The sequence below is a fragment of the Homarus americanus genome, unplaced genomic scaffold (genome assembly GCF_018991925.1).
Source record: "Homarus americanus isolate GMGI-L3 unplaced genomic scaffold, GMGI_Hamer_2.0 scaffold25827, whole genome shotgun sequence".
Lineage (NCBI taxonomy): Eukaryota > Metazoa > Arthropoda > Malacostraca > Decapoda > Nephropidae > Homarus > Homarus americanus.
The window spans coordinates 10462196-10489056 of record NW_024738300.1 but is presented as its reverse complement, the minus strand read 5'-3'; the positions used below and the strand labels follow the sequence as shown (position 1 = coordinate 10489056).

At 38.4% G+C, this 26861-nt stretch overlaps 2 protein-coding genes across 4 annotated transcripts in view; one reads left to right on the top strand and one right to left on the bottom strand.

The window, feature by feature from the left end:
* Positions 1-26861, bottom strand: part of LOC121873850 (prolyl 4-hydroxylase subunit alpha-1-like) — a 98676-nt gene that overhangs the window by 8476 nt on the left and 63339 nt on the right. For 2 of the 3 annotated variants that reach the window (XM_042377628.1, XM_042377629.1), the window contains exons 4-11: positions 8519-8690; positions 7994-8148; positions 7587-7760; positions 6213-6544; positions 4348-4479; positions 2950-3084; positions 1108-1246; positions 156-241 (exon numbers count right to left, since the gene is read on the bottom strand). In XM_042377628.1, the coding sequence (XP_042233562.1) occupies positions 156-241; positions 1108-1246; positions 2950-3084; positions 4348-4479; positions 6213-6544; positions 7587-7760; positions 7994-8148; positions 8519-8688 (1323 nt within the window). In that variant the 5' untranslated portion in view covers positions 8689-8690. Of the gene's footprint in view, positions 1-155; positions 242-1107; positions 1247-2949; positions 3085-4347; positions 4480-6212; positions 6545-7586; positions 7761-7993; positions 8149-8518; positions 8691-11533; positions 11568-26861 lie in introns of those variants that run through there. The other variant, XM_042377630.1, reaches the window with a different exon arrangement.
* The window catches only part of LOC121873849 (putative neutral ceramidase C), an 86246-nt gene continuing 79023 nt past the window's right edge, over positions 19639-26861 (top strand). The window contains exon 1 of the mRNA XM_042377627.1: positions 19639-19703. Within this exon, the coding sequence (XP_042233561.1) occupies positions 19642-19703 (62 nt within the window). The 5' untranslated portion in view covers positions 19639-19641. The remainder of the gene's footprint in view (positions 19704-26861) is intronic.

Genomic DNA, 26861 nt, shown 5'->3' with positions numbered 1-26861 from the left:
ACAACTCAAAGTTCATGCATGAATGGCATGTGTCAAGCAGTCTGCTCTTCTTTATAATAATGTATGACAATTTTACTCCTGACTGACAAGAAAAATTCTTACAATAGTACACAAAATATAGCATTCTGAAACAATAACTGGAGCCATAAACGTACCCGTGCAAAGTCAAAATGTGGCTCATAATGTCCTCCAATGCCATAATTAGCTACCTGCAGCTCCTCAGCAGTATCCATGTTTAACCCTGTAATGTAAAGATTGTTCTTAACACATAATTAATGAAATACATAATCTACCCAGAGGTAAACTTTCTAGTTATTCTTCTAGGGCAGTGACAAACAAATAAAACTTCTATAGATGAATTTGGTTTATCGTTCTTCATAGACTGTGTTAGATGGATGGGTGTGATGGAGATTATAGGACACTCCATGTGAGCCTTTAGGGAAATTATACGAGTTACTATAATCACCAATCACTTTGGTCAAGGATCACAGTCCAGGGTAATGGCAAACCATTGACAGTTAGCCATCCCTGGTCAAACAGCTACAAGTGGTCAAGGATCAGCCATAGCCAAGCACCACAACCCCAAATATCCGAAGAAATCTGATTGAAAGAAATGCACCTTGTCCTTCAGCCAGTGGATAGCTGTCACTAGTTAATACATGTCAGTAACTTTATATTGTATATAATATTAACAGTAATAAGTATGTACAGTATTATTAGATCATGCCTATCTTCTTTGTTGACAGTATTGTGTTCTATTACAGAAATATAACCTTACATCAGTTGTCAACACCACCAACCACAACAATGACTATACCAGAAGTGTACCATAAACAATGGTAGCTACAGTATATCCTTCACATCACAAAAATAAAATCTACATTCATGATGCCCTGTCACGAGGAAAATCTAAGCTTGCATCAAAATTTAATTTCTTATATGATTTTATTTATCTTAAATTTAAACATTACTCTTGCACACTGCTGCAAAAACACAAGATTGCATGAGACTGACATATCAATTTTCCCCTCTCATGTAAGGCTTTTCTTACTGTAAGATACTGTACACCATGAATGGAAAAAACAAAAAACAATTAAATTTTTTTACCTGTTATTGACCCAATGCGTTTATTAACTCCAGCTACAACTTCATGATCTTCGCCCTTCAACCAAGAAGATTTGCTGATGCGATAAGATGCAGTTTCAAGTTCACCCGTCTTATAATTCTGGACAGTTGCTCTTTTAAACTGCAAACAAAAACATTCATATAGGTTTTATATTAAGGATATAAATAATACTGGTAAAGCTGTAATTTCCAGGCAAAAGATATGGATAAATGCCTATCATAATAAAGGTTAGTGAAGCACAATACAATCAAGTGGTCTACAGTCTTTAATGGGTCCTAACCTAATCAAGCCTAACATTTAGCACTGGGACCTATTCCTAATGGCAAGATTAAACTGGGATCCATTGATTTGTATTTGGTGGGTTATCATTTGCTTTAGTACTATCATGAACACAAACTAAGCTCAGTACTGTACTGGGAGGTATTAACAGTGATATACCACCCAATCAATCAGGAGCATTATTTAGAAATGCTTACAGGCCCGAGGACAGTCCAAGTGGATCAGGGATGCTATCGGGAACCATTGGAACAATTCGTCGGGAGGGGGTACCTGCCCTATGACAGTCCCGATGATTATGTAAACTTTTTCACCATTCAAGTTATGAAATATTGAGACAACATATTATACACTAATAGGAAATGAGTTTGTTGGTGACAAAGTATTTTTTTCATATACAGTTCAAGGTACGTTCAAGGATTGTCAGTTATTTACAAGTGTGAAATAATCTCAGCTGATTATGAATACTGTATGCAGTCGTGCATCAACAAACACTAAAATACCAATACCTGTCTCGAATCTCGAGTGCCGCAGACAGTGTTTTAGAGAAGAAACGACAACATCTATTTATTGAGAACCTCTATAAGTAGATGTTGCCTGTATAATTCGAGATAATGTTACGGTTATGTACTTATCAGTTTTGCATGTTTATGTACACGATAACTGATGTTACTAGAGCAAGAATTGAGGAAGGTTTACACTTGTATTCCTTTACTTGGCTGGAGACAAACTGGTGAATATGGGTCACGATAAAAAAGTTAGTGGCTACTTAACCAGGAGTTCCTGGCTGGACAGACTGGAGGCTACATAGCCAGGATGTTATGTTAGGTTGGAAAAGTCATGTATCCTGATATACTGTATAAGAGCTCCTTAGGTTTACGTGAGTGTAGTCAGTGCCAGCTATTCTCATGTTTCACAACCACCAAGCTAACCCCATGCCCCAAGATACAAAGAAAGAACCTTTTATGTACCATGGGCTAACTCAACCTTACCTAACTATTACCCAAAACTTAAAAAAATAACTGGTAATATAATAGGAAACTAAAAAAAAAAAAAAAATAATAATAATAATAATAAACATATCATTTATATAAAACATATGTTATGGAAGGTACTGTAGGTATAGTTGTTTATAAGTTAAGTAAGGTTTGTTTTATTTGGAGTTCTACCCCCAAAAATGTAAGTCTGAAATTTAAACTTTGAACATCAGACTAATGTATTTCTACACATTTCGTCTATAGCATCCTTCAGTTAAATTAGTATTAAGGCTGCAACCATACAGGTTAATATTAGCATAAATTTCTATTACTGTACATGATGACTGTGAATACCATCTCATAAAGGTGGTCATCTTATCACACTACTACCTAATGAGGATATCACCTTTATAACACTAAATTAATTACCTTGAGTGGGACTGCATTTAATTACTGTAATATGGGTTCCGATTTAATGCACTTTATTCAACGTGGGGCCATAATTAACCCCCTTATATGTATTGTGGACAAAAAATAATTAATAACTAAATAAAAACAGCACAGACATACCATGGGTGTTGCTAATTCCTTAATAATCGCAATTTCTCTATCACTGAGGACATCGTAGTAAATAAATATGGTCGGGTCTATGTGGACAACTTCCGTCTTCACAGGACTAATGCGAAGTAAGTCACTGGGGCCATACTGTAAAAACAAAATAATGAGAAGGTAAGACGCACTTTTCTGACAGATGAGAGGAAAGTGGATTACAAAAATGGTGTGAAAAAGAGGAACAACATGAGTAAATTTCAATAGTGCCAGTACAGGGATGCATCGTTTTAGGAAATATTCTTCAAGTAACCAAGATTGGATGAAGCAAGAATTCCAACTTAAGTTTCCTACCTGCAACTTGAGTGGTGCAAAGGAAGAAGAAAAAGACAATACTCCAATCACTTGCTAATACCCTCAACTTGCAAATGATCATATAAGATAACAAATGATCAAAACACTAAGCCATAGTCTTTTTTCCAGATCATAATTCCCTCCTACTATGAGACTTTGTTGAGGCTTTTTGTCATTTGTTAATAATCAAATACATTATTGTGACAAAGTACAAGCTTCATCCACCCTCTGCTCCTATAAAGCTGAAAATATTCCCAATCAAGAATTCAGTAACTACACTTGCCCAACCTTCTTCCTTCACAAACAAATGATGCATTTTTATGACTGGTGTAATGGTAGTATCTGTTTAATGATATTTTGTGATATCCTGATGACATACTAGTCAATATATTACTGGTGGGGAAAAAAATACCCTCTCTGCACCATTTTGTTTACAAATATTAACTTTCTCCTACTGCATCCACTCAAAACTCATGTACTGCATTGACTTGAGTAACTTTACCTGAATTACCTACTTGTCATATCATCTGCATACAGCATTTAACTGTTTACTAGTCTCCATAAACTTAAGTCTACTGGCAAATAAATGAATGCCTATTACAAAAGTGCAAGAAATGAAACAAATTGATATTAAAGTGGAGGCACTAGACAGTGCAATCACTTCTATTACAAGGCCTTTGATACTCCGCTCACTCAAATGGGAGGAAAGTAGTTACTGTAAATTCAGTTAACCTCTAATAAAATCTTTTGTCATACCCCATACAAAAATATTATTGTGCCAAGGTTTTACTTGTACAAAGAATGAATCACTCAGCTCTAATGTAGCAAGTCAAGTTCTTTCTGTTGCTATGGGAGTGTCGTAGGGGTATGCTGATGTTACAACTGACATTTTTCAAGGTCTACCCTATGATTAAAGCACTATGGCTGCTACTGTCTGGATATTCTTTCATGTTATGTATCTTTTTCCTTCACGAAAAAAAACAAAAAAAAAACACTACAGTTCACTCAATAACATGCAACAGATCTTCCACTCAATCAAAGAAACCTTTTAGATGTTTGACTTACCTGATAAAAGCAGGAAAGCCTCTTGGCAAGTTGAGGGGAGATCTTGCCTTCACCACGACACAGTTGTTCATATGCTCGACGCTCTTTCTGCCATGCATCTGGGACATCCACGCTCTCTGACACGGTATAACCCTGTAATGCAATATTTTCTGATTATGCTACTTAATAATCAATCTACTAACTTGAATATCACATCAGACTGTAAAACCATCTGTGATTTATCAGTAATTGAGGCGACGCCAATCTGACGTCTTGAGATATCGGCAATTTTGAGGGTTTTGTAGCCCTGGGAGGAATCGGGGAAATATTTTTCAAGCCTAGCTCTCACAGGCTTTGAGTAAGCTATGGGTGTATGGCATATACCAATCGATGGAGAATTGAACATAGAAAATAAAAATCCTTATCTCAAATTTGCACATTTAACACCTACGCCCCTGCTTTAAGTAACTTCTCAATTCTATATTACTAATCTGACTGCATCATCCAGAATACAGTACACTAATCCTCAGGCAAATCACACCTCATTCTTCTATGGTGAATCACACACACACTCAGATGTTCTTGTCATTTTCTCCATTTACCCTAACCTCTTCAGTACACTTAAACCACTTAAGTTTACCAACTTTCAGGCAGAAGTAGGGTGGTGTTGTATAATCTCTTGCGTAGGTCACAGCACTATGCCCTCTACTGACGGTCAAGTTGTAGTCCAGTACCTAAATCATTCCTTCTATCAAAATCTTGACTGAATTTTGTAACACACTTGCAACCACCCACACACACCTTTTGCTTTGATCTCACCCCTAACTATGATTAATTTTTTTCATACTGGGTACATCACTACTGTTGAGGTGACATTAGTCTATTAACAAAAACTACTTCACAACTAAGCTTTCACGGAGTTACATTCTATATTAAACCACTCATACTACAGTGTATATACTGTACTGTAAACCTTGAACTTCAGTAATTTACACCACTGATCAGAGGCTGTTCATTTTTAATTGCAGGTATACAATTTTCTTCACAGTTCCAAAATAATATTCTTTTAGTGGTCTTAAAATCCAATTGCATGCTGACCAATTCACCAACCCAAGAAAAATAACTACAGTATACCTGAACTGTAGTGTTGTTTCCAAATAAATGATCTGGATGGAATCTAATACTTGTATGTACTGTATATTTCAAATACTGTACATCAGAATTTCTTGCTAAACTAACCTTCAGCCTTTTCTGGTTTGCATGATTAAGTAAATTTTGTGTCTGTCAGCAAATACAAGTAACATGTATTGTATATTAAGAGATATAATAGTTTGAAAAGTCATACATGATACCGGTATGCATAAAATACTTTATGGGGCCTCACTTACCTCTCTCTGTTTTTAAGTAGGGTACTGTCTGAAATTTATACCCCCTTTGTGGGGACTTCATATGTTTTTACATATGAAGTGGTGGAAAAATCTGCAATGTGTGGACCTTCGTTTGTATATGTTTCGAGATTGATTTAAGTTCATACACATCGTACACCAGACAGCAAGGAGCATGACACACTCTATTAGACCAGACAGTGTGGTGGGGTGGTCAGCTGGGAAGCTGCGAGTTAATATTAATCTTTGAAAGAAGTTAGTAATATCACGCAAAACAGCTTTGAATATATACGCACACAAAATATAGCTAATGAACCTAAAAAAATCTAAATGAAAATAATTATACGGTTAAAAAGAGAGAGAGAGAGTGAGACAGACATACAGTACAGGTACTGTATTAAAGTATGTATTTACAATGTCACAAAATTACCATCCCCACACAATTAAAATATAGCCAATCAACATAGAAATCAAAACAGAAATAATGAAAATAAACAATACCTTTTCAATAGCATCAACACCCAGGCTATCCCCATCGTCACCTAGTTTCTTCACTTGCTGAGCTTGAAGAGCTTCCTCGTAATATATTTTATTTCCTTGTGCTCTCTGGTGGTTTGGTCTTTCTGCTAAAAGCTCATTTGTTAGCTTCAGTGCCTGTCTAACATTTCCCTGCATGTATGTTGAGAAAGCTAGGTACTCTAAGATATCTGCATGGTCCACTGTCTTGTTACTTTCCATCTCCTGTCGTTTCAATGCTTCGTTCATCCACAACATTGTATGATAGTGGTCCCCTGTGTTGTAGCTTTGGCGGCCCAGTTCAAAACAGTCAGCAGCTGTGATTGTGGTGAAAAATATAAATCTTTCATATAAAGGTAATCAGTCTCAAAATACATATACAGTCATTTCTGCTATAACGTGATAGTTGCGTTCTTTGAAACCTCGCGCTGTAGAAATTTGTGCAATAAAAATAACAGGGCTTATGGAGAAAATAAGGTTAGGTGCATATTACTTTGGCCGTGATCTCACAGATTTGCCAGCACTCAAGCTTGTTCCAGCAATAGTTATAGCCTTTCTTTTGCGTTCACCACCGGCAATTCGATCACCAGAACGCTTCCTGGAAACATTCTTCTTACCTTGTCTTTCCATATTCATGGCTAATATAAAATAATTGGAGAAAACAGCAAAAATCACAGACACTTCACAGAGCAATAGACAGAAACCGCGCTAATCAACTGATCACGTAATGTCAACAGAGAGCGCTGGTGTAAACCGTTAATAGTCTGCACTGAGAAACATTCTTTTTGTACAGTATTTATGGGTAACAACTAAATTTCACAAAATAGAACAAAATTTACAGAGTACCTCTCAAAAAACACACGAATCAATCGAACATGTGATGTCAAACATGAACTGTAAATATTGCATAACCCAGGGCCACGCTACACTTAAAACGTTGAGGATGAAATCGTGTTATAGCCAAAATTCGTATGCAAAAGTTTGCGTTTTACAAACAGTGTTCCCCTATTCATCAATCGCATTACAACCAATTCGCGTTGACAAAACAGGCGTTGTAGCAGAAATGACTGTACTGTATATCATATAGCTCAAATTACTTAGCAGTTACAAGTTTACTAGAAAACATATGTTCATACAAAGACTTTTAGACCTGCAATTTATTTTTAAACTACAATAGGGTAACTGTTTAAATTACATGGTAGTTAAAACCATAATACTGAGTAACAGTAAGTTCCTAGCATACAACTAACAGTGAGCTCAATCTTGCAACTGCAATGATATATTCTGCATGAATCACCAGTGTCCACATAGCACACATTCTATGGACAGTTTCACAGAGAGAACAACGATTCTCCTCACCTGTTAATTCTCTGTAAGCCTGTTTCTTGCCATTGATGTTTCCTCGAGCCAGCTGGGCTGTGTCTAGGTTGTAGGTGTCCTGGAGTCTCATAAGGGCTGTAGCCACACCAGTCAAGTCCTCTTCATCTGGCCACCTCAGGAAATCAGCCATACTCGTCAAATTGTTGAGCATGGCTTTAGAAGAAGGAAATTGTTTTTTACTTCTATGTAAAGAATAAGAAAAATCCAAATGAACAAAATGAATCCTTTACCTGGACAGTAATTTATGAGTCAAATGACTGACATCCTAAGATTTACAAAGAAAACCTGTCAGTACAGTATTGTAGCAGCTCATGTGATTTATTTAAAAAGATTAAGTTATCACCTGTACATCAAATGAGATCAATATTAGAGTTCATTCCTTTTACCTTTGCCTGTACTGTCATCTGACATAATGGTCTGTAGGTCTGCCCAGTCCACTGTGAGTTGCTTCACCAACAGGTAGGCATTAATGGGGTTACCCAAGAAGTTCTCAGGTGAACGAGAAGCCTCATCATGTATACGCTCCATTTCAAACACATCTCTGTTGATTAAGAATGTTTAGGCTGGGTGCATTGATTCCTTCACAGCTAAAAATTATCCAAATTACACTAATACAGAACTTCACATTATTTTTCTTTTATCTATATAAACATACACTGAATCTAATATTTTTGGTGAAAAAATTTCTGACTCATCGCATCCTCGTTAATTTTCTAACAACCTTAATTAATAACTGAAATAATATGAAGTTTAACTGTATAATCATTTGCATCCAATTGTAACACAAAAGCAATTATCAACCTTGTTCAGAATCCAGTGATGCATAATTTAAATTTTTTGCATTCCTGGATAATTTTGACTTTACATTATGAGGCAATACCTCCACAAATGTTACAAACATTAACTATTACCTTTTAAGCTTCTCCAGCTTCTCTTCTTGAGCTGTGATATAACCCTCAACAGCTCTAATCATCTCCCCTTCTGTGGCAAGGAGATGACTCATGTCTGACATGGATGTGAAAACTTCACCATGGCTGGGATGTACAAGTACTGCCACACACACATACACCGCCCACCACATTTCTGAAACAAAAATCATTCTGATAAATATTCATCACACAATATAAAATCAAATACAGTACCACAGCCCTAAAGGACCTACTGAAATAGGTATGGGATGACTTTATTTGCTAACCTTGGTCGAACTGCCTTACTGTTTACTATTGTTTGTATACCCGCATGGGCCCAGATTCACTAACACTACCGAGATACGAAGTTCATAACTGCCGGGAGATCTGAGGTCCAGAAGAACTCTGACATCAGTTCATAAATGCCGACAGGTGGCGGTGGCGAGTTTCCTCTCAGCCAATTACTGCGACTGATACTAACCGAGTAGGAAACGTAAACCGATCAGGTCACAACAAAATTAGACCCCATAAGGTGCACTTGTGATCACTCTTGACACTTATAGAAGAAAATAGGGTAAATTTGGATGAAGCACTCGGCACCAATCTTTATTTCGGCAATGTGTTGTGCCAGTTTCTCTTTTAGTTGGGAATAAATTTTCTTCTATGGCATTTCAGGCATAAATGTTTATTTTTCAAGCACAGTATTTTAAAAAATAACACCTCCCCATACCAAAACACACAGTTAATTTGCAAAATTACCAACATGCATGATGGTAATTTTGCAAAATAACGGATTTAAAAAAAAGAGAGTAAAATATGTGTGCGTGTGCTGCATTGTTTTGGTCATAGGTTAATCATTGTCCTTCAGTATTACCCAATCATTAATTGCATCTATATCTGTGTTTTGGTATGGGTTGTACAGTAGAGAAAACGGCCTTATTTCCGCCTTGCAGCTTACGAGACCTCCAAAGCCACCGTAAGTTACGAAGGAAAGTCTGCCATTTTAAATTGAGTTGTGGACTTTGTGAATCTTTAGTGAATCACCACCACATGACTTTATGAACGTTTAAACATTTGGGAGGTTTGTAACCCATTAGTGAATATGGGCCCTGTACTGTATGTTAAAAAAATAAAAATAAATAAATAAATCATTTGACGTACATTTTGGGCTGGCTGTACGACACTACTGTTGTAGAAAGACCCATCCAATATTTCTAGAATTTTTTTGATGGAATTTTCACTATAGTAGACAAGTTTGTTTTAAAGAAATTGTTAACTTTAAAGACGAGTTGATTTTTCAAGTTTCCGAGAATGAGCATAAAAGAACACGACTTCTTTGAGAGTGAACAATGTCAAGGAGTTCTTATGGTTTACCCAACAGAAAATTTACATCAAACTAACCTAAGATCATTAGCATAACCTAACCAACGATCGCTGTAGCAGACATCTAATATTTGTAAATCTAACCTATACTGTTGGTTCCTGTCAGGTGTATTCTTTGTAAACCAACCATGTCATTAAATATGGTAACTTGGGTAGGTCATCGACAGTCTCCACAAACATGGCAAAACTAGCGATGTCGAGAAACACCGTGGAAATAATTCCTCATCCACGAACTTCACAAATGGCAAAATAATATAAAACTGTAAAACAAAACCAGTTCATCTATAATAATCAATCCATACTGCATACATTATAACCTACAGTATAATCAAGTATGGTTTCCAGTATTTTCTCAAATTTGGGAAGAAATCATATATTAATGTTTTACTATAGCCATTTCCTACACCTGCATGTGTTTGTGTGTGACTAATCAAGACAGCTCTCCAGGCTACACGATCTCTTGCAACATATTTAACCAGGTGCTAATCACCAAGATGCAGTAATTTCTCATCTCCAGGTCATTCTTGGATTATTGCCCCCCTCCCCCCAGCTGCTACTCTCCTCTCCACACTCAAACCCATTCTTCTCTTGTCCCCTAATAGCTCTCTGTTTTCTCCACATGCCCAAACTATCTCAGCCAACTGCATCTCTACACAAAATCTCCCCCTTACTCTTGATACCCAGATCTCTTGAAATGTACAAGGTTCCCTTTTTCTTAAGCCACATTACACATCCACCTCTCTGATCTTATTTCATTAACTGATCATGGGTCATCTTAGAAGATACAGGCACTTAAAGCACAAATCTAAACTTCAAGGTTTAGCACATCCTATGAATTTAATATTTTATGCTCATGTTCATCCTAATAGTACACAGAAAATAACTCAGGTGAGAAAGCATAAAAAAAATTAACTCGAGCTGCTCTTCATCTTGGTTTGGTCTTGTTATCTGTTAACAAGAAAAACTTTGCCTAAACTCCTAGCCAATCAACTTGTTATTAATAATTACATCTAAACCCTTATTCTCTCACTCACATTCATTTCTAATTGTATCCATTGTACCCTACAGTATTTACATTCATTGCATAATACATTCGTGTGCATCCTGTCAAAACTTGAGAGTAGTTAAGGAGCAGCAAATTTTACATTGACCATAAGCTGATACCAAATCAGTCTTGACCTACAAACACTTAATATAATTCCCCAGATGTAAAATTCACAGCAACACCAACGATTAAGCAATAGGTGAGTAGCTTCACCAAGATCATCTTCAGACAAGTAAGATTATAAACTCACGTGTCGCATTCAATCTTAAAACTTACCCAGTATGTCATGGTTTTATGTAATTTACTAAAACACACTGCTATGCCCCTAAAGGTCTGCCGAGATTCCAATAAAGATAAATATATATATTCTGGATATGTGGTAATGTTAATGACAATCACTTACAGAAAAAAATTAATGTGGATAAGCTCAAGACAAAACACAAGTAGTGTTCAGAGTAATGCTACAGTGAATTAAAACATAACTTCCCTTCTTCTTAACTAACAATAAATATGTCATGCCTTCATAAGTAGTTTGAGCAACTATCAAATACAGATTAATACAATACAATACAGTAAGAGAGTACACCTACTACACACCACCACCACAAGTCTGTTCAAGCACGGTCTCCAATGTTTACGTTTGCGAGATGCCAGTTACCTTCATAAATCATAATTTACTTTAAAATCATTTACTGCTTTGAGTCGGTATAATCACAAATTCCAAATAATTTAAATCGTATTACGACACTTTATATTATCACACACCAAAAAAATATCTTCGCCTCCATAATAAATATTGTATGATAATTGGCAACTCGACTGTAAAAGAAGCTCACAATTGGTGTTGCCACATTTTTGTTTTGATGTATATTTTTCCTTATTTGTATGTAAACATTTCTTTGATTTAAATATGGTTATTTATTATGCATTTACATATTTGAGAAACACAAGAGTATACATATATGAAACTGATTATGTGCGCTTCTGAGTATGAAGGCGATTTGTGTGAGTGGTTTGAATCTTATAAATTTTCGACTTAAAATACCATAACCATCAACACGTAGCAGATTTAGTGATGGGAAAAGAGGCAGTACAGGTATTAGTACTAACAAATGATAGCAGCACGAGTAACCGGCCGCTACAGGGATGCTAGCAGCAAATTATAATGGTTATAGCAACAACGGAAGTAGTTACAGCAAGTTCAGCAGGGAAGGCAATAGTAGCAATGATTGTAACAGCAGTTATTAATAGTCTAAGTAGCAGTAGTTGTAGTAAGGATAGCAGGAACATAATTAATAGTTTTTGTTATGGCAGCAGTAATAACAAAAGCAACAATAACACAGGTAACAGCAACAATAACACAGGAAACAATAACAACACAGGTAACAGCAGCAGCAATAAGTTAACAGCAGGAAAGGTAGACAAATAAAAGTACTATAGGAAGTAGTTATAACAGTAATAGTTGCTGTATAAGTAGTAATGGTGGCTGTAGTAGTATAGTACAGGTAGGAAGCGTTGATTGGTCATGTCCACTGCCGTCACAGGTTGGGTTGGTGCACACGAACTGGCTATTACTCCTAGCCCCCTAGACGTTCGCCATGACTCGTCTCAATTTAGGCCGTGAAGTCTCCCTCAGAAAACCCTTCACCACAACTACTGATGACGGTGATGAAATGATAGTACACACGCCATCCAAACGTTGATCACGTAACGTTTGATCGTTATTGCAATCCAAAGATGACAGTTGAAGAGAAAGGTTGATCACGCACCATTTTTCCCAGTGAATTTATGCACATCACAAGTTGGGGTGTGGTGAATTGACGAAAACCATCAGCTATTATATATGCAGTATATCGCTCAGTGGTTAGTTCCTGCTAAAATTTCAATTCATTTATTTTCGTTTTGCTAATTACGTTGGGTTAAATCTGTCGGATACGGGATTGTTAACTTTGCCTCCATTTTTTTAGTTTTATTGAATCTTATGTCTATATTTATCATACAGATTAATTAAAACTTAAACAAACTGAGGTAAAGCTTTCCTTAACATTCATCCCAATGATCAGTACAGACTAAAGCTTGTGCAGAGATCGTGACTGCTCTTGGAAACAACCAATCCCTTACCTTCACTCTAACTATTGAATTCTTCGTCGTAAAGTGCCAGGAAATTCTTACCTAGAGATGGATGAACACCTGATCAACCAAATAATGAGGAGCATAACGAGGGTTGACTACCGGCGACGCAAGAATTATCGCACGGCCATTATAACTCTGTTACCCACACGCCGCGCCCCAACAAGCCGTAAGTGAGCGTGAGAACTGGTTGCGAGGCTTAGAAGCACAACGTGAATTTGCACAGCCAAAAATTTCCTCCCAACCCTTGTTTACTACACCGAGGATTCAAAGCACACTGTATCGAACCTCAATCTTTTAACGTGCTTCGGTTCTAACGTAGACGGTCACACACGCCTCATCTATGAAGAATAATCTGAGATATCCACCACCAGTCATTAAAATAAGGCCATAGTGTAAAACTTACACATAATACGTTTACTGACGAAATTATCCTTTATTAATTCTGTTTATATCATCCAACTTGTCGGTGGAGTTATGAAATCGATGCCCCAACATGTTATAAGTCATTTATTTGTTAAGAACATTAGGATCACCCGAAGATAAGACACCCAGCTTATTTCACCTGATGATTAAACACCCACACGTTAAACTAACCTAATCCTCCTAGGTGGTATTAGGATATTTAATCATCAGGCGAAATAAACTGGGGTGCCTAATCTGGAAATCATAATTGTTGTTGACTGGTATTTATTAAACCTAAAACTGTGGAGATCAGGTTTGCCCATGGTTCAGGGGCATATGGATTACGTCTGCAGTGATAGTGCAGCAGTCCAAGACAATGTGTGGAAAAACCTGGAGTTGATTACACAGGGAGGCACCATGAAGCGTAGCTTACAGGCAGGTGCAATCTAATATGACCCACACACACACCACGAGACGGCCAAATATACAGTAAAACCCACAACTGAACCTTAAGTAGGAAAAGTAAGACAGGGGTTCAGACCAGACACACTACGAGACCAACACTAACCTTAACCACTACTAACAGACTCATAACTTAATATTCCAAAAAAATAATTTTATTAATAGCTACAACGAATATTAAATCTTTCGTCTCAAGAGCTAACGAAATCCAAAGATAATCCCATTTAGTTTTTATTAATCACGATCAACAACTGTGAACCCGAGAAAAACTAGAGGTTCAATGGTGTTCCTTACTTATGAACAACTTTTTTGTAGTTTTATTTAGCCTAGAATGAAATACTTAAATTAACAGAACATAAATTTTGTGGTTTATTTTCGAGCATTAATTAACCTGGCTATATACAGTATAGGTTAGCTTAAGTTATTTTCGGAAATTTGGGTTATGTTAGATGTTATATTAGATTAGGTTTGATCATATTAGGTTAGGTTAAGTTTTGGGTTGGGTTAAGTTAAGTTTGTGTTAGAATAGGTAAAGCTAGCGCCACGTTAGATTAATGGTGTTTAATCAAGTGAAACAAACTGGGGGTGTGTAATCTTCATGTGAACCCCCCCTAACTGTACCTACGAAGCTAGAGGTACTCCCTTCCCCATTACCCCTACGTGTACTCCCTTCCCCATTACCCCTACGTGTACTCCCTTCCCCATTACCCCTACGTGTACTCCCTTCCCCATTACCCCTACGTGTACTCCCTTCCCCATTAACCCACTCCCAGTACTCGTCCATTCATTTCACCCCAGCTGCTAGTGAAAGTTCTCTTCCGTTACCAACCAACCTATCGCTGACTTGCACGGTACAATATGAAGGTAAGTCTTCCTTCATTACTGACCGATGATAAATATTGTCGGCCTTAACTCTCACTAGGCACGTGCTGGGACCTGGAGTAGGGTTTCCTGTTTTAGAGGTTTCTTAGCATCCCGGGATTCTGGGACAAACCAGGATATTTCCCAGAATCCCGGGATTTCCCGCATCAGGTGATATTTGTACTAACTAATGCTATATGCTAACCCTAGTATCTGTAGATTATTTGATAGGCAATTGATTTGATAAATTATATTACACTGAAGCAAATTTCTCTTTATTAACTTGCATACTGGTGTAAAAATAGGTACATAATATGATTAAACAAGCAAAATTTTAATTAATCTCATTCCGTTAGCCATAAAAGAAACTCATAGACATTTGGAATGGCATTCAAAGTTAGCTATTATAAAAAAATAAGAATTCTATATTTAATGTCATTTGGAAGCCATATTCTACAAAAACCTAAAGCGAACACTTGAATGACCTGTGAAAAAAATAATAGCATAAAATCATTTGTGCACACAAGCCACACAGTCACGCACACATCAAAAGTTGTTCATGAAATAACTCTTCAAGAAGCACAAACAGTCAATCTCTGGAGGTTTGGAAGTGTGAATGTTATGCTGCTCACACTTACGTTTCGTCACAAAACACAAACAAACAAACAAACAAAAATCATACTTTTTTGTGTTTGTTCAAACTAATAAACATGTTTGTTTACACTAATGGACCGTATTTGCTCATGCTAATACGGTTTGTTTACACTAATGAACTGTTTGTTCAAGTAACAGACTGTTTTTCACATTAAGAAAATAGTTCTTCACACTAAAAAATCTATACTAATGAGCCAAATGTAGTACGTCTGGACTCGAGTGTGATAAGTGATAACCAACGCATACCTTCACACTAAAGCCACTGGCCTCACACTTCTTTATAATTAGACACGAACAGTGAAAGTGAAGGTACGTCCTATCCTATTGACCTGCCGTATACGATTGGGTCCTGGTGGATATGCCACACTGTATATTAATTCTTTAGTAAAATCGCCTGCACTTATACCTGGTATACTGCCTGGGGCATTTTGCGAGATGTGGCACCTCTGTGTTTGTTTACATCGTATTGAAACTCCCGGAATGGCTCTAGCAAACCTCGCAATAGTAGCTAAACTCAGGACAGAGTTGCCACATCTTCCAAAACGCACCAACCACTGTACCAGGTAAAGTGCAGGCGACTGTAACGTAAGGAGGTATACAGTAGCCAGCAATGTAATCGACAGCCTTCACTTACCCCCAATGGCAAAGTTATGTACCAGTATGACAGCTGGATGCACCCTGGTTCGAACCAGGGATGCTTAAGAGGAAGCAAAAGCTATATCCATCTGGCCACTGCATACCAATGCAACAGTAGGAATATTATAAACAATAGACACAAAACAACAGTAAACAAGTGAACGTCAAAAACTAAAGGGGATTAACTTAGGTAACAAAACAGTAACGACAAAGCCAACAACGGGAATAAAAAAAGCAAATAACAGAAACACCACAATGGGAAATCAACAGAATCTCATCAACAGATACGACAACAGAAGCGCTCCTCCATCACCAACAGAACAACAACCCAACATACACACAAACAGCGGCTGCCGTGTGAACATTACCAAGCAAAACACCTCTATTGATGAGGTCTGGGGGGAGGAGGCGGGGATACTGGCCCTACACTTCCCCAAGCCAAGAGAGAAAGGTATAGACGTGGGAAGGGGCGTATACATTGCACCACAGTATGTAGGACGTCTTCAGCACCCCCTGGTAAAATTTGATTCCCCGCTGTACTAAGGTAAACACACAGATGACAATATAAAGAGAACATGATAATGTGATAGGATAGGATAGGTTACCATAGGTTATATTGGGTTATGTTAGGTAAGGGCAACGTTAGGATGATTAATCTTAAGGTGAAATAAACTGGGAGCTAATCCTGACGTGAAGTTTCATCTTTCAATACATTCTCTGGCTCACAAACATACTGTATATGCATTCATTATAGTGGAGGGAAATTTCAGGATAATGGCTCCCTCGTTTTGGCATGGTAAGAAGCCCAGCCTATCATTCTGACAATCACTCCTCCTTTCACCTTCCCGGGAGAGTGAGAGGTATTGCAAGGCCATCATTTGCCACTCGACGCACGAGAGAGTATGGGGATGCCAGTGTAATTTCCTGCTGCCACTCCATCACTAGGTAGCGACTGAGAAAAGTGATAATTATTTACCTGTCGGGAATTTTTTTTTAAACTTTGACATTAATACTTGGGTGTAAAAAAAAATATTGAATTTCGGACTAGTGACTGTGTGCATAACGTGGGAAAATGCTAGAAGGAAAATGCCCTTAGATAAAATATTACTTTTGAAAGAAGCAACAATAAGTGATGACTTAATGAGGTGTATTGTTTACGATATAAACATTTCAAGTTAAAAACATTTCATCATATAACACTCGATATTCTTTAACAATCTCTATCACCAAGAATACAAGGAAAAGGTCAACGAAATTTAATGAAAACCCCAAAACTATAGTGGCCAGCCTCCAGTGTTGCAGTGTACGGCGATATAAGAGAATAATACGGTAAATTAAACTATTCTGGGACAATATAAACAACTCTACCTGATGAAGCCCAGCAGCTGTGACCGAGACTAATGTTCTACACTGTGATACAAGGTAAGAACCAAACAACAACAATAACAATAAAACAGTGCACATAAATTCACCCAAAATATATAACTTAAACACAAATGAGATGAACTTCTACCTTAATTCCTAAACGGCTCTTTTCTTGTCTAGATAGAGAATGGGGGTTTGAAGATCGTCAAAGGTGTGTGTACCCCGGGTCGGCGATGCACCCCGAGTGAGACGCGAACCACCTACATTAAGCTTGGAGGTGTAAAAATGAGCGGACCATTAGTGGTACTAGTGCTGGTGTTACCCGTTTAATATGTGTATCTGCCACACCGAGATGAGGTGTGGTGAACGGGTTCCTTGTGAAACACCGGTGGGTAATGCAGGTAGTTCGCCACCCACTCGGGATAGATAGATAGATAGATAAATAGATAGATAGATAAATAGATAGATAGATAGATAAGATTGATAGATAAGTTTATTGACCACAGAAATATGCAAATTACATAGATACAAACTTATAAGACATCAAATAAAAACTGTATAAGCTTAATGGTCCACAAAGAATATAAGACCAAAACCAGACCATTTACACTTAGACAAAATCTTACAAAGAGTTTCACAGACAGAACTTGAGCTTTTAGAAGTAGACGGTAAGTGTAAACAAGGCCCACACAAACCGGGTCATGAGGAAAGACTCAACCACTACGACCAGTTCCTTTTGCACGACCTCACAGGGACACAGCCGCTCCTCAACCGGTAGGCGATCTTGACCCCCACTTATTCCATCTGCCCGTCTCCACACACACAGGGGCCTGGTGTACAGGGCATTATAGAAGGCCGTTGAAACACGTAAATGAACTTAAACAACAGAAGGTAACCCAGCATAATACAACGGATTCACGTAACAGAAACAACAACAGTGCATGAGTGATTAGAGTAAAAGTGAAGTTAATTTGTATCTGTAACTCAAACACCTTAAGCACCTAACCTAAGCCAAAACAGCTTGACTTAACCTAACTCAACTCGCCTCAAGCCAAACCAGTACTGTGACTAGCTGGAGGTACCCGGCGTTGTCTGAGTCCTAGAATTAATAGGGAAGCTCATATATCCGACTGTGGCCAAAATTATGTGCACATGAAATAAAAATAATAATAAAATTCAGCTTCCTATCTTAATAACAGTGGCCGTACATAACAGAGGCAAATAAAAATATGTGTATTTTTAACGAGGGGGTTGTGCTTTGAGGTGAGGGGGAGGGAAGGGGAGGGGAACCACTGGAATCAAGGGCCTAAAAATTCCACCACCTTCATAGCACTTCCAGGAGAGCTACGACACGTGACGCACTGCAGTGATTCTCGATTTTTTTTTTTACAATAAATATTCCCGGTCACTGAAACTGTAAGAATGCACTGAACTGGTTGACTAATAAGCTGAAACACAACGACTAAATAATGCTGTCTAGTATAAAGTGATGGTGTCTGACTGAACTAAATCAACTAATCTATGTTGGGCTTCCTGTATGATTACTATTCCTGTTTCGCTTCTTCTCTCACAATCTTTTTTTAAAGGCTATTTACCTGCTCTTAATGGCGTTTGGGTTATATTATGAATACTTTAACAATATAGTTTTAGGTTTGTAGATCAATGGTGGTAGTGGCAATTTCCCATCTACATGTAAAAAAAAATCATCTGTCTTCAAAAATGCATAGCTAACAAAACGATTAGACACCGTGCTTTATAATACAGTATATAGATGAAACTTCTGAACCCATTAACACTTTAAGGACCTGTTTATCATCCTACATAAGGTAAACAAGTAACACAGGACAGTTAGATTGGTGATATTTCTGGAACTGCTCACAGAATACCCAAGGCAAATGAGTCACCTTCTCAAAAAAAAAAAAAAAAAAATAAATAAATAAATGCATCTATAAAACTTCTCGGCGCTGTTACGTCAGACTGCGGCACTCATCATCTTCCCCACCAGCGCCGCCGTCAGTCGTCGAGGTTATACAATTAATACTAGACCTCAACAACTAAGGTCTTAAGAGCCGTAAAAGGGTCAGTAATTACACTATAGTTCATCAGCAATTAAAAATTATGATTGGGATAATTCTGCCAATGAGGGAAGGACAAAACGTATGGTGGGGCGGGTCAGGGAAGACTCATGCGGCATGCCTACCCCTCCCTACAGTGTGTGTTCGACCACGCCACGAGACGGACGCACATGTGAGTACAATACACCACTTCTGACTTAAGGCTTCCCAAGTGGCTCATTTAAGCTATGGTATATACATTAATAGCGTCACTATTCCTTTAAGACCACTGTAACTACAAACGTTCTTTTATCTTATTACGGGGGAAAATAACACGACTTTTTGAGAAGAAAGTAAAAATATGTTCTGAGAAAACGAGCCATTGATACTCACAAGATTATTAGTCACATGTGAGGGTGAAATTGCGGTTCAAAGAAGGAAAATATTCAAGTAATGTTATAGATAAGAGTGAGTAAATATATACAGGATTTATTGTCTTACTACAGCTGACCGGACTGAGTGTATCTTGCCATCTGGCTGGTTTAAATTGTTCTTAATGCCGAGATAACAACAAAGAAGCTTTAACAGAGTCTCCGAATTTATGTACATACATTGATTACTTAACCACCTTCAGGACGATGACTTCAGTATAATGGTTTAACCTCTTCAGTACGACTTAACCCCTTCAGTATAATGGTTTAACCTCTTCAGTACGATGACTTAACCCCTTCAGTATAATGGTTTAACCCCTTCAGTAAGATGACTTAACCCCTTCAGTATAATGGTTTAACCTCTTCAGTAAGATGACTTAGGTTAGGACGCCTCTGACCACACAAGGAAGAGGTGTTGGTGTTCAGGAGGAATGGTCAAGGTTATTGTTTTTGTGATTTTTTTTTTAGTATCAGGGAAAAAGTTCAGTGATTTTCGTTTTTTACACAGACAAAGACAGACAGGCACAGACAAAGACAGACACACACAGACAAAGACAGACACAGACACCATCAACATTCGAAGCACGTTATACAGTATGTAACCTCTCCCCCCAAAAGTTCAAAAGATTATAGTATATACATTGTTTCCTTCCTCCAATACACAACACAAACATTTACATATGAATGAATCCGAGGAACATATGAATGAATCCGAGGCACAGTTTGTGACGCCACACTACACCCCCCCCCCTCACACACACGTACAGGGAGCGGATCTTCCCAGTTTTGGACGATTCTGGGAAACTTTGGAACAGTTGGCAAGCCTGGAGAGCACTGATCCTTGTTTTAAGACACCCACTAGGAGGACAGTACGTATACCAGCTATTTCAAGACACCCACTAGGAGGACATTACGTATACCAGCTATTTTTGACACCCACTAGGAGGACAGTACGTATACCAGCTATTTCAAGACACCCACTAGGAGGACATTACGTATACCATCTATTTTTGACACCCACTAGGAGGACAGTACGTATACCAGCTATTTCAAGACACCCACTAGGAGGACAGTACATATACCAGCTATTTCAAGACACCCACTAGGAGGACAGTACGTATACCAGCTATTTCAAGACACCCACTAGGAGGACAGTACGTATACCAGCTATTTCAAGACACCCACTAGGAGGACAGTACGTATACCAGCTATTTCAAGACACCCACAGACCCAAGCGATGATTCAGGCTACAAGCAGGATCTGTTGCACCACAATACCAACAATGGAAGAAAAAAAAAATCAAATAGCGAAAGAAAATGACCAAAAAAAAAAACCTTAAAACCTAACCTAACAGGACGTGTGACCTTGGGAGAGACAGTGACGGACAGCTTGAAACATAAAAGATGAAACTGAACAACCATAGAATTGATGATGATGATGCTGATAATAATAATAATAATAATAATAATAATAATAATAATAATAATAATAAGCCTGCACCATTAAATATTTGTGGGCTATCGGAAAATACGAGACACCCCAGCTTATTTTACCTAACCTAATCTAACATAACCTAACCTAACCCAACCCAATCTTACCTAACGTAGCATACCTAACTTAACTTCATCCCATCAGGCAAGCATCAGGGTGTTTAATCATCAGGTGAAATGTACTGGGGTGCCTAATCCTCAAGTGACCATTAATTATCTTTGAGGTGTAGGATGGCAAGGGAAAGAATCAAAAGAGCTTGGAAGAGATAAACATGAATTGCAACACACACACAGGGTCAAAATTAAAACGCTCTACCACCCCCATTGACTTACCAATGAAACTATTCAAGGAGTTCTCCCCGGAGCTTGCTAAACCCCTCTGCTCCATCATCAATGCTTCTCTCAGTCAAGCCAGATGCCCAGCTGACTGGAAGACCTCTTATGTATCACCAGTGCCCAAGTCAACCAGCCCACAATCCTTAAATCAGCTACGACCTATTGCAATCACCCCAATACCCAGCCTAATCTGTGAAAGTTTTGTGTTTGACTGGGCTTATGCTGATATTGCAGGAGTCGTAGACCCTCAGCAATTTGGCAACATGAAAACTTCCTCCACCACTCACTGTCTTGTCAGCTTTCTCGATTACATATACCGCCATCTCGAGAAACGAAAAACGTCTGTAGCTGTCGCCTTCATTGATTTCACTAAAGCGTTCGACCTAGTCGACCACAATATAATCATAAACAAAGCTATTGACCTCGGGCTTCGGAGAAGTCTCATACCATGGCTTACAGACTTCCTCAGTGACCGACGCCAAGCTGTACGCTTCCGAGGGGCTGTCTCCACCTTTCAGTCACTCACCTGTGGCGTCCCCCAGGCACCAAGATGGGACCACTCTGCTTCCTTATGCTCATCAATGATGCCCTAAGAGAAACCCCTGCTCGCTGGAAATATGTCGACGACTCCACCATTGGGATCAGCGTCAACAATTCTGCTCCCAACTATACCGCCCTTCAGGATTTATTGAACAGTCTCCAAAACTGGGCCACCAACAACCATGTCACCATCAACCATACCAAGACCATGGTTATGCACATCAACCTCTCCTCCGACATTGTCCCACCTCCCTCCATTACCCTAGGTCCGAACACACTCCAGGTTGTAGATTCCACGAAGCTCCTCGGCGTCACCATAGACAACAAACTAAATTGGAAACCACACGTCAGTGAAGTTGTCAAATCCTCCAGTTTCCGTCTCCACCTCCTCCGCCGACTCAAGTCCCTCGGAGTTCCCGCACACGAGCTCCTCAGTGTATACACAACATTCATACTTCCCAAGCTCACCTATGCCTCCCCCACCTGGTCTTCCTCCCTAAATGCCACACAACGTAAACACCTAGAAAAAGTGCAAAAGAGGGCATGCAAGATTATTCTCTCCCCTTCCTACTCCACATATCAAGAAGCGCTCAACACACTGACCCTTTCGACTCTCACTGACCATCACCACGGCCTCATCTGCAAATTTGGTAAGAAGCTTCTACACCATCCCCGACACCGGCCCCTACTACCACCTGAGATCCCCTGTCCGAGAATTGCTGTTCGACACCACAACCGCATCCAGCCCATACGTGCACGAACTGATCGCTATAAGAACAGCCCAGTCCCAACCATTGTAAAAATTATCAATAACATGTAATAAATCAGTGTATTCACTCCCAGTAAACACTGCTCCCTACACTGTCACTATGTTGAAATGAACTGTAGTTTGAGCTGATCCCCATCTAAGTTACTATATGTCTTATTTGTGTCACTTATGTCACTTGTATATTATTTGTAATTCGTAACCCATTCCCCAAATATGTAACTGTATATTTTCAGCCTTCTGGCTGCCAAGCTCTTTCAATAAACCGTTAATTATTATTATTATTATTATTATTATTAAAAGAACATTCTGAAGGATATCAAAAGGTCAAAAAAATCTTGTCCTCAAACTACATGACATACAAACTCGTGAAATGAGTCGTCGAAATCACCCTGATGTAACCTAAATGACTTGAGCCATAACCGTTCTTCAGATACACCGTGACCTTAACCTCTGACCTACCTCTTGCCATGTGTCTTTTTTGACCTAAGTTACAATAACCTAACATGGGATTTTATTACTGGTGAGAACATGACCTTGAATACTGAAAGAAATGTCGGCATCATAATCACCACCACCACTATCACCATCACCATCACCGACTCTCTCAGCATGACTCTTCAATACACTTACCCTTCATTGAACTTGACACGTAGACCAGAATTCATTTAAATATACACTACATACATCACCATAAATATTATACAACTCAACTGTATTTTCCTTCACTCATTAATAGTTCCTTCAAATGTGTTTTAAAAACGTTTTCCTATAAATTTTGTAGAAAACTAAACAGGAAATCAAGGGACAATATCCCGACGGGAACTTGACGATGCAGGTGGAATCTTCTCCCACTGGTATTTCCGAGTTATGTTAACCGCCTGTACTCTCTAACCTGTCTGACTGGTGGGCTGAGAGAGAGAGAGAGAGAGAGAGAGAGAGAGCCAACCTTATCATCGAGGACCATAGAAAAAAAACCCACAATAACTCCAACTATTAAAACATTCACAGCAAAATACGAATCAATGTAACCAAAACAAACAAACAAACAAACCACAATAATGAATAAATGCCCATAGTTAAAGCCTTAGAGGCGTAGTCCTATAACCTTGACGAGTGGTTAAAGCCGCCACTGAGAGGTTATTGTCTAGTTATTTTCATCAGCGTTGATTAAGAGAGAACCAAGTCAGTAGCCTCACTCCCGCTGATACCCAGCCTGTGGCAGTACCCTGATGGTGCTGGACTCCCATTGAGTACGAGTCTAACCCTTGAGTACGATTCTAATCCTTGAGTGCGATTCTAAACCTTGAGTGCGATTCTAACCCTTGAGTACGATTCTAACCCTCGAGTACGAATTTAATCCTTGAGTACGATTCCAATCCTTGGCTTACGATTCTAACCTATGAATACATTAGGATCAGATAAAGATTAGACCTCGTTACTTGATCGATTAGATAAACACCATAACGCTAACCTAATCTAATCTAATCCAGGTCGCATTACGATGTTGAATAATAAGGTGAAATAATCTAGGGTGTCTAATATTCACGTGATCCATTCACTGATTTATCCCCAGTTACCCTTGTGAGCACAATGGCGTAATTCCTTTATAATGACTTAAAATCCTTTGTGTGTGATGCCTTAATCCTTTGAATACGATGACTAATGTGGGGGTGCTGGTGGTAGAGTGGTACCGCTCTTGCCTTCGCAAGTGAGATGTCACGGGTTCGATTCCCGGGCCAGTGGAAGATGTTTGGACATACTTCCTAGCCCCCATTAGTCCCTGTTCACCTAGCAGTAAAGTAGGTACCTGTTGTAAATCGAAAGATGCGAATTCGAATTCAGGGACAAGTTGTTGGAGCTTCCAATAACTTGATGACATAAACCATTGACTCTTCAGGCTTCTATGCCCTTGACTCTTCGCTTCTACGCCCTTAACTCATGAGACATAAAGGCAAGCATGAACCTAGCATGCTTCCCTGTTGGACACTGTAAACGCGTCTGCGCTTCACCTTACACAAAGATGTAGGGGTGCCCAATAAAAAAAACAAAAAAACTAATGTCCACTGAGCACAATGATATTGTATTAAAAAAGGCTCAGTCATCATACTTACGTTAATAACCAACGTCGGCTTGTTTTTGTTTCGAATTAATTGAAGGTTTTCGAGTACTTGTGCCTTGTTTATATAAAGCAAAGTGCATAAGTTTTTTTTTTTTATCGAACGCTCTTGTCTTGTTTATTCAGCTCTTATTACTATACTACCTGGCTACATGTCTACAGTATTTACCAAGGAAGGAGTCATGTATGTGATTATTTTTCTCTATCGTGACACACTTACATAATATACGATGACCTGCCCTGATCTTGTTTCAGTTATACCACCCTTTTGAAGCTCTGGAGAGATCTCGAAGTTTCGATATTTTGAGTACAGCACTAGCTAATAATTCCCACCAGGAAACTTGTTTCGAGACTCCTCCAGAGCTTCGAAAAGTGCAGAATTCCATGAGTTAAAGGCGATATTGCTGAAGAAAGACCAGGGCAAGAAGGTCATCGTAAATGGCGCCGTACACCCCATAACCGTTCTTGTAATTGGCCCTTAAGCCTATCCTACGTAGTTAATATGAAAGAAACCAAGAATCCAGTTTCGTATCACCGAGCGGATGTTGATTGTGTGGGTAATTGAACTGTGAATCATTACTCGACTGTGGACGGGTAGTATTTCACCACCGTTGAAAGAGACTATTCTAACTGAACGTTCGTCTTCCAAGTAACTGTTCCGACATACGTTTAATACTATCTGCTATGTTTATTTCTATGTATTTATTAATCTATTACTACTTTTAATTACGGTTCATAATTCATTTACTTATTATTATATTATTACGTTATATTTTTTTTTTCGAGTGAATATGTAAGGAACAATCGTTAGCGTGAGAGAACGACGAATAGTGTACAGACACACGCTGGAGATTACCCAACACCACGTTAGAACCTTGTTGGGATATACTAAAAACTGGCTGAGAAGAACAAGAAGAAGCCACATTTATTTATTTCCTTCCATAACTGCGCCATCAAGTATAATAGCAACTTTGGTATACTTTTGACCCTCACTCACTCACTCGCTTACGGAATCTAATAACTTCTGTAATAATTTTTAAGTTCTTCTCCAAGTACAAAAGTAAGTCATGTGTCTTAAGTACAAATCGTTACTGTATTATTGTTCTGAAATCATAATATATATTGAACTGTTACCTATAGTTATAAAATTGTAAACTTAATTTGTATCTGTACTTATGCTATAGTTTCAGGGATGGTCAAATTAAAGGTAATGTTATCAGTAGTAAGAGTAAACAGGTTGCCATGACCCCAGCAGCGAGAGTCGGCTGTGTATGTTCCCACACTTAGCTAAGACCCGCTGTCTCCTATCACCAACACCTGCTGCTTCCCCACTTCGCTAAACAAGGTCATATAAAATGAAGCTGAAGAACTATTAAATAATGTCAAAGGCGACCTTACCGGAATTCATGAAAACAACCACATATATACTACTACAATAATAATAATAATAATAATAATAATAATAATAATAACAACACTAATAGAAAAATAAAGACACATTGAAAGTTTGGTCCTAAGCAGTTTCACAACACAGTGTGGGACTGAAAAATCTTATCAAGATACAACAATCACAGGATATGAAGCCTCACGAGCAAATTCCACGTTAAAAACTAACCACACTGGTTAATGCAATATTCACACCTCAATACTTAATCATAACGAGAATGTT